This window comes from Mustela nivalis, assembly GCF_964662115.1.
Source record: "Mustela nivalis genome assembly, chromosome: 6".
Taxonomy (NCBI): Eukaryota; Metazoa; Chordata; class Mammalia; order Carnivora; family Mustelidae; genus Mustela; species Mustela nivalis.
This window is the reverse complement of record NC_139025.1, coordinates 83,125,942-83,141,303: the sequence shown is the minus strand read 5'-3', so window position 1 is coordinate 83,141,303 and position 15,362 is coordinate 83,125,942. Positions and strand designations below refer to the sequence as shown.

Sequence of the window (15,362 nt, the reverse complement as noted above, 5' to 3'; positions counted from 1 at the left end):
TCGGTGAGGCTGCTAATCAAGGCCTCAGGGAACTGGAGATAAATAGGTTTGAGGATCTGTTTTATGAATCTGGATCTTTTCTCACAAAGCCTAAGAACTAGGAGATCAGTGATTTAACTCTGATTTCAGGAGCCCAAGTTCCCAGTACTAGATTCTATACTCTAAGTAACACTTCTCCTAAGTCCAAGTCCCAAGCTGGGGGCTGGGGCTGGTGCATGAGGTTCTACTCTGGCGATGACTGGGGCACATGAAGGCCAGAAGAATTTGAAACTATATCTGGAGGCACAGCCACACCACTCTGAAAGGGGAGCTCCTATTAGAGGCACAAATGGGAGCTGGGATAGGGGGTGGGGTTAGGCAACTTAAAATTTGGCAGTGCCTAGTGGAGAGGTATGGCCTGACTGGGCTAAAATCTAGCAGTTGCCACTGGCTAAGGAGTTTTTTCCAGCCAGGAAGCCAAGCTAATTTTACCTCCTTTGGAGAAACTTAGTACTTGGACAGAAGAAAACCATGTATAAGAAAACTGGATTTACCTTGAAAACAAGATACAAGGCAAAGAGAAACTAAGAATATAAAGGATAAAACAGGGAGGAAGCCCTGCCACACCCTACAAAGAGACCACTGCCCTTTAGTTTACACAGATCTCTAAACTCTTACACCTTAGTACGGCTAGACCAATTCTTCAATATTTTTGAAATATTATTCATTCCCAAGCACCCCCCACCCCCGAATTCCCAGGAGACATTTCAACTTGCGTTCAAGCTTCTCTGAAATACCAGTGTCTTAGGTAGGCTGGGTCTACAGGGAAACTGTATGGTAATTTAGGCTGTATAATTCAGGTTACAATCCCTTTTTCCTTTACCTACTGCCTCCTACTCCCGTCTTTCTTTATCCCAAATCAATCTGGGCTCCTATTTTCTAGGCCCAGACCCTAAGTTAGTAGTAACATAAAGCAGATGTCGGGAGCACAAGAGCCACATAAAATACACACAATGATAGGTGGTTAAGAATATGGTGATGGAAAACCATAAATTCAAGACCAGTACCCATAGGGGTATGTTTGGGAATGGGGAACTGCAGCAGCACTGCTCCATTTAAGAGAAACAAATGAGTCATTCACTCCAACAAGGAGTTGGAGAAAAAAACAGAAAGATCAAAATTGTATAAGCTGAGGAGTAAGGGGAAAAAAGAAGACATGGAAATGATAAAGAAAATACTATTCTCTTCCTATGAAGGAGAACCATTGTTTAATTTGTATAAAACCCAGCAGTCATGTGATGGGAAAGGGAAGGGTTTAATTAATGTTTTGGGGATGATGCTAAAAAAAGTGACAGAATGGTGATGATGGTGACCATGGACATAAGTCCCTGAGTTGCCACACAGATAGGGCAGCCAGGCTGCAGCCAAGACTAAAGTTTGTCACAACAAAGGGTATGCCCCAAGAGGGACACTTAGTGAGCGGTTCATTCAGAGACAGCACGTTGTCAACATAGTGGAAGGCAGAGGCAAAGTCAGTGTCAGAACTCAGAGGTTAAGTATCTGGAGGTGACATGAGGGGGAATGACATTGAGTCAGAAGCAAACGTACCGTTAGTCGGATGCTTTGCAAACGACACAGAAAATCGTTTTACGGCCGGGACAAACAAGAGCTCTGGGGAGAAAAGACATCATGGGGATTATACCCACCCCTGGCCCCACCCTCTGCTCTGGAATCTGCCCGCAATATACTCTTTTCTTTACAGTTAGTGTATGACCTGCTCCAACACCCCCCTCGGATTCCTGACTACCACATTTCAATCTTCTCCTTTGGAATAATCTTCTTGTAGGAATCTGTGTGTCATCTCTACCACAATATGGCTCCACAGACAACCCTAATTTCACCACCACATCCTCTTTATGGTCATTTGGAAATAAAATCTGTGCAAAACCTTTCATCCCTTCCCCCACTCTCTTTCCGTATCATCTTTCCTGCCTTGACTGACCAACTTCCCCATCCCTGATTTCCTAGATTTGAGTCAAGACTCCACTGCATTTTTCCTGACCATGGATCATCATCATCCTTGGTCCTTACTTCTACAGGCCAGAATCCAGGAAAGAATATAGAGGTGGAGTAAATTGATGTAGCAGGACTGTATATGGGAGATTATGAAGGGGTAAGCGTAAATAAGTAGTATTTATTGCACTGAGAGGGAATGCAAATGGAGGGGTGGGTGGGGTCTTGGTTCCTTCTCCCCTCTATAATTGATGAAGCAACTTGTTATAAGGCCAGTGTCAGTGCCATCTTAAGTATGAATGGTTCTTGAGCTGTATCTGTGCTGGGGGACAAACGAAGAAAAGAGCTGCCCCCCAAAACCCACCCACATACCATCTCGGTGCTTCAGACTGGCAGGTGGTAGCTTTTTGCCATGGCTGCGGGCGTAGTCCTGAAGATTCGGGGCGCTGGAGGAGCCGCCCAGCACTGTGGTGCTGAACAGCCCTGTGCACTGTGAGCCTGCAAGGCCGGGAGTGCATTAGTAGCCACACAAAGCTGCAATTACCACACAGAAGTACACATAACTTCACATGCCAACATGAAGACACACACACATAGTCACTCAGAACCACCCATATGTGGCCACTACGCATAACCACAAACAGATTTCACTACTGTCCATAGCTACACTGGGCAAGCAAGGTAGGGATTCTGCTGAAGATCTACATGGTAGATACAAGAGGTCACTACAAATACAGGGTTAGTCATATTAGGGGAGTCAAAGTTACTGAAAGGGGTAGACTCTGCTCTCCAGGTACAACTTAGGAATACGAAAAGAATAGGTAGATCTCTCTAGATTTAATTCAGTGCTCCTTAACCTGGATATAGATTTTGAAGAAGCCAGAATTATAGTCCCCTTATAGACTTAAAAGGAAAGAACTTTGATTGAAACTAGAGACTAGGTTTTGAGCACTCAGCTCAAATTCCAAATTCACGTAAGTTCCAATTCCTCCTAAGTCCTTCCATTCCCTTCCTTCTATCTCTCTTCAGGCCTTTTTCACTTTTCTCAAGAAAAGAAGTATGTATGAGACTCACTGAATTTTTAAAGCTGGAAGGGACTCAAAGATCATCCAGTACAGTTTCCTCATTTTAGAGGTAAAGAAACTGAGATTCAAAAGGGATCTCATTTGCTCAAGTTCATACAGTTTCCCAGAAGCTAAACTAGATTGGAATCCAGGTCTCCTGATTCTGAATATCAATTGTGTTCAGTCAGAAAAGAAACAACTATTTTTTCATCAAGAAGAAAGAAGTGAAGACAGACACAAATTGAAGACATGTGAGGAGTCCAGAGATTACATGGAGAGCATGCCTACTATGTGCTGAGGGCCCTATTAATAAGGAGGAAGACCTGGTAAATAGGAAACAATAAAAAAAGCCATGTTTTTTCTACTTTCAAAAGTTATAAGCCTTATAAGCCCTGTGCTCAAAGCCTACACATTAAGTTCAAAGAAAGCAAAGTGAGTATACTGCCAATCAGAGGAGTAAATAAAACTTTAAAAATCTCTGAAGCAAATAAACTAGTCAATGCTCCAAATACGACTGAGAACAGGGTTGGGACTCTATAGTCCTCTCTTCTACTCTAGGTCATGAGGACAGAGTGGGAGGAAGAGATGAGACTGATACCCAAGTTTATGGGACTTGGCCCTCTACTTCCAAATCCATCTTAGCCAAGAACCTGGGTGTGGCTTGGGAACTTAACATAGCAGAGATGGTCAGAATGGAAAGAAGGTCAAATTCCTTTGAGCCCACAAGGGGCAGGTCATGGTTTCAGGGGTCTCAGCATTTCAAGACCACTATAGAAATCAAGAAAACTTTGATGGCTAATAATCTGGAATTCAAGATTGCTGCTCTATGCAGCAACTTTTCCTACCTTTCATATGTAAACTGGCTCTAGAATGGGGTTCCAGAGAATAATATAGACTGTTAAATATGTCTACTTTTCTTCAGAGAAGCTGAAACTAACTGGCTTTATCTCAGACGACCAAAGCTTTGTTCTACATTTACTTCCTTCACTAAATAATTTTCTGGTGCAGTCCTGCCAATCCTGCCCTGTCCAGGCCTAGGATCATCTCAGACAGTAGTGTCTACCTTACTACCACCTCTGTCAACCAGTCCCACGTTCATACTTTGGTCTCGTTCTTGACAGCATTCCTACTTAACTGGACCAGACACAACTATTCTCATTTTCAGCTTACCTGAAACCAATTCTTTACTGAAACTTCTGGGAAGAGAAGTCCATGTCACAGATCTATATATTTGTCGTTTATTTTTCATGCCCCAATCCATCTACCTCATTTCAGGGATCCAGAAGGCAACCTACTCCCATATAATTAGCCAGGAAAGTTACAAAAACCTTTTTCCCCCTTGCTGGTAAAAGCTAACTATTTTGCAGCCAGGAAATTGGGTGTCAAGGACAAAAGTAACAGAAAAATGAAAGGAGATAAAGAATAATAGGACAAGATAGAAGCCAGAGGACCAAGTCCAGACCCCACACAATTGTCTCAAACTGCCAGTTTTACTTACTGGCTCACAAGGCCCTGTATTCAAAGATAGCCCCTCCCAAGGACCACTCCCCACCCCCAAAGAATACAATACCCTCTGAGGCTTGGTCCTTCCTGCAGTCTGTGTTCTTAGGAAAGGTTGAATGATGTTCTCCACCCCTCTCCAGGAATCAAAAAAATCAAGAGACATTCCCTCAAAGTCCTGAGAGAAGCCTCTGCCACTACACCAGTCTCAGATATGTCCCTCAAATTTCAGGAAGGAAGGAAAAAAAATTACAGAATTAGGAGAGGATGAAGGAGAGGGCATGGAGGTAGGAGGGGCCAGAGCAGGGATATAATAAACATAGGTCTCAGAGGAAGACATGGCACAAGTTCTCCAAATGAACAACAGGACACTTATGAGGAGGTCACAAGTACCTCTATAGTTTTGTCTCTGATAACTCTGAAGTTTCAGAGTCTCCATGGTCCCTTAAGGTCTGGGCTAGACCGGGAGGACAGATAAGGAGTGAGAGGGGAAGCCAGAAAAATGCCCTTGAGCCAGAGAAATGGGGGTGGGTGTAAAAAAACCGAAAGACAAACACCTTCCTGGAATGGAAACAATCACCTGGGATCAAAGTTCACACCTAAACATGGCTTCTCCCAATTCATCCTCCCTAGCCCCACCCAACAATTCATTGAATAGATGACCCCAACACCCGTAACTAAGGTTTCCCACAATAGAACCTTTTAGAACAGACAGACACCCTTTCCCAACTACAGTTGAAATGCTGGAAAACCATACCTAGGCCACTCTGCTTCATCTCTGTTGGTGGCCGTGCAGACGAAAAGAGCCGGTAGCCACCAGGCCTCGAAGATGAAGTCTCAGAAAGCACCTGGAGAAAAAGGACTCTATATTATCATTTTGCCACCTCAACCAAGACGTCTAAAACCCAGGTCCCGAATTCCTGCCCCTATAAAGCCAAGCAATGTCAGAAAATCTGTACGAACCAAAGGTTTTTTAATGGGGAGAAAGAATGGAAAGGGAATGTAGAGCGTACTTTGCAGATGGAACTGTCCAGGGAATCCTATATACCAGATGGCACTTGTATTTCCAAGATGCCTGTCCCCACAGCCCTTCTATCCCAAATCTGAGAAATGATTATTCAACCATTCTCAGTAGTCAGCAGAGAAGGGTTCCTTAATCTTCCACAGGACTCAGAAAGCCAATCACAATAAATGAGCCGTGATAAGAAGGAAAGTCTGGCTACCTTCTCCTCTTTCCATGGGACAGTTGTGGTTATGGCAACCACACTCGGTTTCCTATCTGTACCAGGAAACCCTCCCTTCCATATCTGGAGACATTTCTAAAAAGGCTACAAGGGCCTAATCACACGAAACACAACACACACATACCCCACCACCCCCAGATAGTGTTCGGAATTCCTAGGTCCCAAAAGGCAAAGACAGAGGTAGGAAAGGAAGATGAAGTAGGGGGGAGGACACCTGTGTGCAGGATGCCAGGTGAGTGGTGGACACAGCCCGGGGCTGTAGGCCGATGGCTGGGGAAGGCCTGGGGAGGTCTCCTGACCTCCTGCGGCGCCGTCCCCGCAAGGGGATCAGGTCCAGGTTCCCCGTGCACTGCATGTTCATGACCTGCAATCAGACCGGGTGGAAAGCCGGTCACAGCTCCTTTAACTCCCAGGCTCCCAAAAGCCCCAGTGCCCATTGGGCAGAGCTAGTTCTAAGTCTGGAGAGGATGATCATCTAGGGCACAGCGGAACTGAAGGCACAGATTCTGTATTCTAAAACTAAAACTGTCCAAAAATTTGAAGGAGAAAGGATGCGTGGGGGAGGGTTATAGTTGATAAGGATAAGAACAGCAATGCCTATACCTATAGAATAAGAAAAGGAAATATTAATATTAAAAGGCTGTGTGACCAAGGAGTAGAGAGGAGATTTTCTTGCAAAGCGGAGGAGCATGTCTTGGGCAACCACCATCCTGGATAAGCCATAGTAGAAGCAACACAAGGAACTAAGACAAAGAAATGCGATTACAATAGGAAGCTTTCTGTAGGCTTCAAAGAACAAAAGCCAACTCACCAAGTCTGAGAGCTCTGCTTTGCCTGTCTCTCGACTCATTAAACCAGAGGAAGAAAAAGGGTTAAGCACAACTGTGCCAGAGAGACTGGCAGACCATGTGAATGGGTAAGACATTTAGATGTGGAGAAGCAGCTTACTGATGTAAGATTACACGTCATTCTTGTCCACTTGATTGATCCACGTTAGTCAGTAGGGGACTAGTGAACTGCAGATACTAAGTTAACTTACACCTCAAAGAGAAAACAATGCCAACCCCTACTAAAGAAGCTCCAAGTATTCATAACATCAAACCTACAGTAAAATAATCAGGAAGAAAAGAATAAGCAGACTGTAGTTTGTCTTCTTAGCTTTCTCCAAAATCTGAACTGTAAACCTGGCTGAACCTATATAAGCTAGTTACAGATTCTTCTGAGATACTCCTAAATGAAAGACCAATTCCTTTAAGACAGAGAGCTGGTACAGAGCCAGGTGAATAGATTTATCTGTCAAAGCAGGACCCCAGTCAGACAAATTTCCTGAGACAGGGATAAATCATGGGGTCAAAAAGAGTGTCACTGAGTCAAAGAGGGTAAAAAAAAAAATCTTTCCAAGAAAAAAGACCTGAACAAAAATATCAGCAGAGTTAGCTAGACACAATGTGACATTATAATAGTTCCTCCTTCTAGGCTAGAGAACTAGAATCAAGTCTTAGAGACAGACACCAAAAACAGTGGACATAGGTCCAGGCCCATAACCATCCTCCTCAGAACAGAGGGAAGACAAAGAGCCCTTCAGACTTGCTTCCCTTTCTGGGATGAGTACAGATAACCCTAAAAGGATGATATTAAAGTGTCATGTAATTGCTCCTATCTGAGCTATAATTTTACTCAAGGCAACAAAGAGATGGAGACAGCCTGGTCTTTAATAGCTACTGATTTATTATTATAGTTACTGTTTACTAAGCATCTATATGATAGATATTGCTTGTGTTTCATAGATGAAAAACTGAAGCTTGGAGAAGTTACCTGTCCAAGGTCACACAGCTTATAAGTATCAGACTGGGAGTTCAGCCCAGAGTTCATGCTGTTTCTACTATATTTCCTTTTAAAGAACAGCATTTTCACATTCATCCAGAGGCCTCCTCCTCAATCTCATCTTTTAAAATCCTAATCTCAAGTACCACTCACTAGCATCTCTTTAATCTCAGAAGTAGCAGCCAGTTTAAGGAGCTTTACTTACTGGGAGACCAGCTGTGAAAGAGAAATGAAGTAAAACATGTCTACCAGGGACAGGAGGACTCTGCTTAAGGTCCCAAGAATCCCCCAAGGGCATTCAGAGGATTCATGGATATTGCCCTATGAGCAATTCCACCACTTCTTTCTCTCAAGCCCCTCCCATTACCTCCATGGAGCCGGCTTTTCGGTTACGAATGAGGGGTGATCTCCTTGGAAGCCCAGGGCCCTCAGGGGGCTGGGGTGAAGTCTGCAATGCCCGGTCTGGTTCATCTGACGCCTTCCCTGGGCACAGGTTCTCCATGCTGCCTTGGTCTGTTTTCATCTCTTCATTCTACCCAAAATCAGGAACAGATCAGAAAGGTGTTTATGGCCTCTAGCCTCCTAATCCCAGACTCCCCAATCCTTTTACTTCTTTACACTGTTTCCAAGTTTCCCATCACTTGGTTCCTAAGTCCTTTAATTTGAAATCCCAGCACTTGGACCCACCTCAGAAGAAGCTGGACGGAATCCACAGCCAGTTGGGGCACTGCCTTCTTCCTCAACACCTTTTACTCCAGGGCTGAAGTGTAGCTCCACATGGAACCGCTCCTCTGATAAGGGATCCTATGGAGCATCAACAGATGAAGGGGCAGTGGGAAAAGTTGGATATGGTGGTGGAAGACCAAGCAGGGACAACAGAAAGGAACTCAGAGGATATATCCTCCCAGGGCTGATGTTTCAATGTCTTACTCCATTCTGGGGCTGATCTATTATATCTTCCCCTTAATTATAGTCTAGTGTTAAAGGATCCTCATTCCCTCACCTCCACCATTTGAGATCCACCACTCCATAAGACTTTCTAAACCCCAGTTCCACAACTCTTTCCATCTATCTCCCACAGTCATTCAGCTGTGCTACAGTACACACAATAGCCCACTTAACACATACATACAACATACACATCCATACAACACCACACTTATCTTTGTGGAGCCAGATTAAAAAAGGTGTTAATGTTTGAGAGAAAAAGACTCATTATAACATCAACCCAAATTCTATACCCTCCCTAATGCAGAGTTATACTCTATGTTATCTCTCTGGCTCATGGATATTGATGGATATTAACTCAACACCCCAAATACTTTCTGTTCCAGTAGGAATCTCCAGGTTCCTCTCTGTGACATGCTGTGCTTCCGTATCAAACATCGCTGAATTCTACAAGTTATAAGGATTTGAAAGTTTCTTTCTAAAATGGGAAGGAGGAGAAAGAGGGGGTACCCTCCTCACCCCACCCTGTTAGCTCCTCACCCGTGTGTTGTCCTCATAAAGCATAATGACAATCTGGGTCATATAGTTGAGCTCTGAGATGGCACTGAGATAAGCCAAAGCTCTCTGCCATTGTGCATCCTGGGTCTCCTACAGAACACAAGAAGAGGAAAACTAATGCCCAAGGACAAGGGAGTTAAGGAAGGGGCGGGGAGACAAAGAGAATACAGAAAGCTTGCAGTAAAAGAGAAACATGAGGAGAGTAAAAAAATGCTGAAAAAAGCGTTCATAGATTGGAGGAGAAAAGATCCTTACATCAAGAAGACCCCCATAACGGAAGACACTGAGTAGGGAGTGGACATGGCTTTCACTGGTGAAATAGAGACGTGTTCGAACATGGCGGCCTGGGGAGAGCACCCCTCGGGAGTACCTGAGATAAGAGCTAAGTCATTCACACCATCACATAATCCTCTTCCCACCCTTCCACAAACTCCTTCCTCCCATCTCAAATACTTCTCTCCTTTCCGCCCCAGGATCTCTTCTATTCTTGGTTCCTTCCCCAAGCTGTCCCAACCTATATTCCCCCAAGGGCTCCCTGACACACCCCTCCCTCCATCCAGCACCCCTCCCAGCCCTCCCTCACAGGGGATGCAGCTTGTTGACAGACTCATCCTCGTGGGTTCTCTGCAGGTCAAGTAGTATCTTCCGCAACAGTGGAAGACAGAAGCCCACAGCAATTTCCAGTTTCTCCTCCCGACTGATCCCGTATTCCTAGGGGCCACAGGCCAGGAATAAGTACCTCAGTGAATCTTGTGTCTCTCTTGCCTCATATTCCTAGGCCCAAGATGATGTTTTTCTTCACCTCAGGTCTAGGGTTTCTTTCAAATCCACCACATTCCCCCTCTTCCAAGTTTCTCAGCTAGCCTCTTGGACTTACTCAGAGCCAGAGCAGAGACTGAGAATTACAGCAACTCAACTTATTCTTTCTTTAAGTTTCTTTCCCCTGGGCCCCGCACCATCCCTCCTTTCTGCTTTTCTCCCCTTCCTTTCCCAGTGCCCGTACCCCTAGGCTAGGACACACACCTGGGGAATGACCACATCAGCCAATGCCTTAGAGAGACGGAGCAACTCTGCTGTGCCTTGTAGTCCCAGACTCCCATTGTGCTGCACATCATACTTCACACAGTCATAGATGTCAGGGATCTTACTGATATCATAGCGCCCACTCTTCTGTCGGAAGTCACGCTCCAGTTTGCTCCAACGCTGTAGCATAAGCTCTAGTGTCTCACTGTGGTAGAGTTGCAGGTCTGGAAGGAAGATGGACAGTCAGAATGAACCGAAGATTTTATTTCTTAACAAACGACCCTGGGAGCCTGGATGGCTCAATCAGTTGAGCATCTGCCTTTGGCTCAGATCATGATCCCAGGGTTCTGGAACTGAGCCCCACATCAGGCTCCCCACTCAGTGGGGAGTCTGCTTCTCCCTCTCCCTCTGCCCTTCCTCCCTGCTTGTGCCCTCTATATCTCTCTGTGTCCCAAATAAATAAAATCTTAAAAAAAAAAAAAAGACCCTAAAAAATCTGCAGTCAAATCAGAGGGATGAGACTGCCTTGTCTCAGACATTTAGGAGAGGACACAGGAGTGCCTGAGGAACCCATCCATACCTGAAACCTTGAAGGGAAGATAGTACTATTAATACCCACCTACAGATTTGGGGTCCTGCATCCGTTCCCGGATCTGGTGAGTGAGGTTTTCAATCAGGGCAAATACCTGATCACAGACCTTCACAGGATTCTGGATGACAGCCATGGAGTTGAGGAGGGAAGTGCTTCCAGTAGGAGCCAGCTACGGGCACAGGGAGATGAAAAGCAAGATAGGCTCTGTATAAACTGGTAATAAATTGACCAGAATCCTGTGAGGTTATTACAGAAACTACCCACAAGTAAGATCCATTTTGTAGGTTCACTCTAATGAAGATTCCTAGGCTACAGGGCATACTATCAGTTCTAGGATGAGGGGACTGATGGGGCTTGAGATCATGACCCGAGCTGAAGGCAGAGGCTTTAATCCACTGAGCTACCCAGGAGCCCCATATATATAAATAATTTAAAATATATACATGGAAAATACTTGGGAGGGCCACCTGGGCGGCTCAGTCAGTTAAGTGTCCAACTCTGGAATTCAGCTCAGGTTATGATCTCAGGGTCTTGAGACTGAGCCCTACGTGAGGCCCTGCATGGAGCATGGAGTCTGATTGAGATTCTTCCTCTGCTTTCCCTCGGCCTCTCTCCTGAACCCTGCTTGTATGCGCTCTCTTTCTCTCAAGAAGAAAGAAAGAAAGAAAGAAAGAAAGAAAGAAAGAAAGAAAGAAAGAAAGAAAGAAAGAAAGAAAGAGAAATGAATTAAGAATGGAAGGAAAGGGGCGCCTGGGTGGTTCAGTGGGCTGAGCCTCTGCCTTTGGCTAGGGTCATGGTCTCAGGGTCCTGGGATCAAGTCCCGCATTGGGCTCTCTGCTTGGCGGGGAGCCTGCTTCCTCCTCTCTCTCTGCCTGCCTCTCTGCATACTTGTGATCTCTGTCTGTCAAATAAATAAATAAAATCTTTAAAAAAAAAAAGAATGGAAGGAAAGAAGGAAGGAAGGAAGGGAAGTGCTGGGGAATAAAGATTAAACCAAAACCCTTCAAAATCCCCACAGAATGGGGAAGCCTGGGTGGCTCAGTTGGTTAAGCGGCTGCCTTCGGCTCAGGTCATGATCGAGTCCCACATCGGGCTCCTTGCTCAGCAGGGAGCCTGCTTCTCCCTCTGCCTCTGCCTGCCATTCTGTCTGCCTGTGCTCACTCTCTCCCCCTCTCTCTCTCTCTGATAAATTAAAAAAAAAAAATCCCCACAGAATGTTTCATTAATGGGTAACAGAGATAATAAAATCTTATTCCTCTTAACGAAATGCTAGCCTGACCTAGAGCAAAGGCCCTGCTTCAGAGTGAGGCTCCAGCTCAAGCTTTCAGGACAGTAATAGTCCATGAAGAATGGGGAAGGGACAAGAGGCTTGTGGGTAGAATGCACATATTCAACCCAGGTCCTTTTTGCTAATAAAAAGAAGGAAGGGAGATTTAGCTTTTTGAGTTTGACATTGAGCAATGGATTGGAACATAAGAGAGCAAGGTCCTGCCCTTATCAAGTCTTGCTCAGAGAAAAACACAAAAGATGACATTCTCCAGGCAATGTGCACAGCTATTAGCTCACTGAAGAACCTATCAGAAATGGTTACGTAATACTCTGAATATACTTAATGTCACTGAACTGTATGCTTAAAAATTATTCCTCTGGCTCAAAGAGCATGCAATTCCTGATCTCAAGGTTGTGATTTCAAGCCTCATGTTAAGTGTAAAGAGTACTTAAAAAAAAAAATTAAAAAAGAATCGTTTTAAAAAATGATTCAAGTGGTACTACAATTTAAAAAAGGTATTTTCTTGGGATGCCTGGGTGGCTCCGTGGGTTAAAACCTCTGCCTTTGGCTCAGATCATGATCCCAGGGTCCTGGGATCGAGCCCCATATCAGGGTCTCTGCTCAGCGGGGAGTCTGTTTCCTGTTCTCTCTCTGCCTATTTGTGATCTGTCTGTCAAATAAATATATAAAATCTTAAAAAAAAAGAAAAAAAGGTATTTTCTTTAAAAAAAGAACTCATCAGAAATAAGATACCAGTAGTAGGATGGCATAAAATCACTGTCTGGCACGTGATCTCTAGTCAATCATGGCTGGATAGATAGAAAAAAGATGACACTGGGTAATGGCACCCACTGTGATTAATACTGTGAGGCAATGTACTATAGTGGCTAACAGCCTGGGCTCTCAGGTTAGACTTCTTGGGTTCATACTAGCTGAGTGACCTTGGAAAGGTTCCTTCAATTCTTCTGAGCCTAGGTTTTCTCATCTGCAAAATGGGAGAAAAGTAGGGTGCCTGGGTGGCTCAGTGGGTTAAGCCGCTGCCTTCGGCTCAGGTCATGATCTCAGGGTCCTGGGATCGAGTCCCGCATCGGGCTCTCTGCTCAGCAGGGAGCCTGCTTCCCTCTCTCTCTCTCTCTGGCTGCCTCTCTGTCTACTTGTGATTTCTCTCTGTCAAATTAATAAATAAAATCTTTAAAAAAAAAAAAAAATGGGAGAAAAGTAGTACAAGTCCACAGTTCTTATGGTGGATTAAATATAGTCATTAATTCTTTGTCACCTTCCCTTGCCTAGAATCTGCACAGGCCCTGTGACTGCTTGCAACCAATAAACAACAACAACAACAGAACCACAAAGTTACATTATATTAATTAATTCTGGGCCTACACTTTTTAAAAAGAGTTTGGAAGGGGCACCTAGCTGGCTCAGTTGGTGGAGCATACAGCTCTTTGATTTCGAGGCTGTGAGTTCAAGCCCATTTGGTGTAGAGGTTACTTAAAAATAAAGTATTTTTTGAAATTTATTTGAGAGAGAGAGAGAGTGAGCATGAGCAGGAGGGGCATGTGGAGAGGGAGAGAAAATCTCAAGCAGACTCCCTAGTGAGGGTGGCCTGATGTGGGGCTCAATCTCACAAACATGAGATCACAACCTTAAAAATAGGGGCGCCGGGATGCCTGGGTGGCTCGGTGTTAAGCCTCTGCCTTCAGCTAAGATCATGATCTCAGGGTCCTGGGATCAAGCCCTGCATTGCGCTCTCTGCTCACCAGGGAGCCTGCTTCCTTCCCCCTTTGCCTGCTTCTCTGTCTACTTGTGATCTCTATCTGTCAAATAAATAAATAAAATCTTTAAAAAAAAAAAAAATAGGGGTGCCTGGGTGGCAGAGTCAGTTAAGCATCTGACTCTTGGTTCTGGCTGGGTCATGATCTCAGGGTTGTGAGCTTGAGCCCCACATTCAGCACAGAATCTGCTTAAAAAACTCTTTCTCCCTCTCCCTCTGCCCCTCCCTCCAAGTATGTGCATGTGTGCTTTCTCTCTCAAATAAATAAATACAATTTTAAAAATAATACTAAAAAAATAAAATCCTTAAAAAAAAAAAACCAGCTCGGAAGCTTCTGCTTCTGTGGTGTCTGTCCTACACCACCATTTAAGAAGTCTGGCTATGGGATGCCTGTGTTTTTCAGTCGGTTAAGCCTCTGCCTTTGGCTCAGGGCATGATTCTAGGGTCCTAGGATTGTGCAGCGAGGCTCCTTGTGCAGCGAGGAGCCTACTTCTTCCTCTGCCTGTTGCTCCCCCTGCTTGTACTGTCTCTCTGACAAATTAATAAAATCTTTTTTTTTTTAAGATCTTTTCTTTTTTTCTTTGACAGAGAGAGACAGTGAGAGAGGGAACACAAGCAGAGGGAGTGGGAGAGGGAGAAGAGGCTTCCTGCTGAGCAGGGAGCCCAGCGCAGGGGCTTGATCCCCTATAGGGACTATAGGGACTATAGGGAGAGCAAGCAGGAGGAGAAGACTATAGGGAGAACAAGAAGGAGATAGTCCAGCCATCTTAGCAATCCAGTCGAGCCTTCAGATGGTTTCAGCCCCAAAACCTGGCCAGTAGCAGGGCAATTAAAATTGTCCCTAAAGGGGACACCCCAGTCAAGACCAGCTGAGCCTAGGATTATGAGTAAGATAATAGAATGGATATTATTTTAAGTCACTGAGTTGGATAGTCTTTTATGCATCAATAAACAACTGAAACATTATTTCATTCAGAAACTTTGTGACCTGCTGAGTTTCAGAACTGAGAATTTTCAAACTTCAGGAAATTAATACAGTACATATGCCACATATTATATAATACCTCCAACAGGGCTTAGGGCATAACTAAACACATTTATATTTCTGCAGCACAATATATGACTATTTACACTAAACAAAATAAACAGGAATTAGAAATAGTCTTATCATGTCAGGTTTTGGTGCCCAATCTTTTGTTTCTGAAATTGTAGATAAGAGATTATAGACCTATACTTACCTCAAAGGGTAAGGATTAAAGGAGATATTGTACAGAAAGCAGTGCCTACCATTATCGATCACTACTACTTAGAATTCTAGGAATTTGGGATGGGGGTAGGTTGGGCACAAAAATAGGGAGAGCCTGACCTGATCGTAGTCCTCAGGACCAAAAGGTGCATCCTGCTGCAAAATATGGTGCAGTCGAGCCTTCACCCGATGCTGGCAGCTGCTCAAGGAATCACCATCGCTGTCTAGGAGCCCATTCATGTTGGCACTCTTCACCATTTGTACCAAAATGGGTGTTAGCTCTCCTTCTAGAGCCAGAAGGCCCTGGAGAGGAAGCATGACATCTAT

The 15,362-nt window shown here is 44.5% G+C and overlaps 1 protein-coding gene across 27 annotated transcripts in view; it reads right to left on the bottom strand.

Moving 5' to 3' along the window:
• The window catches only part of PPIP5K1 (diphosphoinositol pentakisphosphate kinase 1), a 44,782-nt gene that overhangs the window by 18,583 nt on the left and 10,837 nt on the right, over positions 1 to 15,362 (bottom strand). For 5 of the 27 annotated variants that reach the window (XM_082735381.1, XM_082735382.1, XM_082735386.1 and 2 more), the window contains exons 18-28: positions 15,156 to 15,338; positions 10,773 to 10,914; positions 10,154 to 10,377; positions 9,714 to 9,841; positions 9,386 to 9,500; positions 9,113 to 9,220; positions 8,312 to 8,428; positions 7,992 to 8,156; positions 5,314 to 5,404; positions 2,365 to 2,490; positions 1,588 to 1,650 (exon numbers count right to left, since the gene is read on the bottom strand). In XM_082735381.1, coding sequence (XP_082591507.1) covers positions 1,588 to 1,650; positions 2,365 to 2,490; positions 5,314 to 5,404; positions 7,992 to 8,156; positions 8,312 to 8,428; positions 9,113 to 9,220; positions 9,386 to 9,500; positions 9,714 to 9,841; positions 10,154 to 10,377; positions 10,773 to 10,914; positions 15,156 to 15,338 — 1,462 coding nt within the window. Of the gene's footprint in view, positions 1 to 1,587; positions 1,651 to 2,364; positions 2,491 to 5,313; positions 5,405 to 6,014; positions 6,165 to 7,991; positions 8,157 to 8,311; positions 8,429 to 9,112; positions 9,221 to 9,385; positions 9,501 to 9,713; positions 9,842 to 10,153; positions 10,378 to 10,772; positions 10,915 to 15,155; positions 15,339 to 15,362 lie in introns of all 27 variants that reach the window. The other 22 variants (XM_082735380.1, XM_082735364.1, XM_082735385.1 and 19 more) reach the window with 11 other exon arrangements.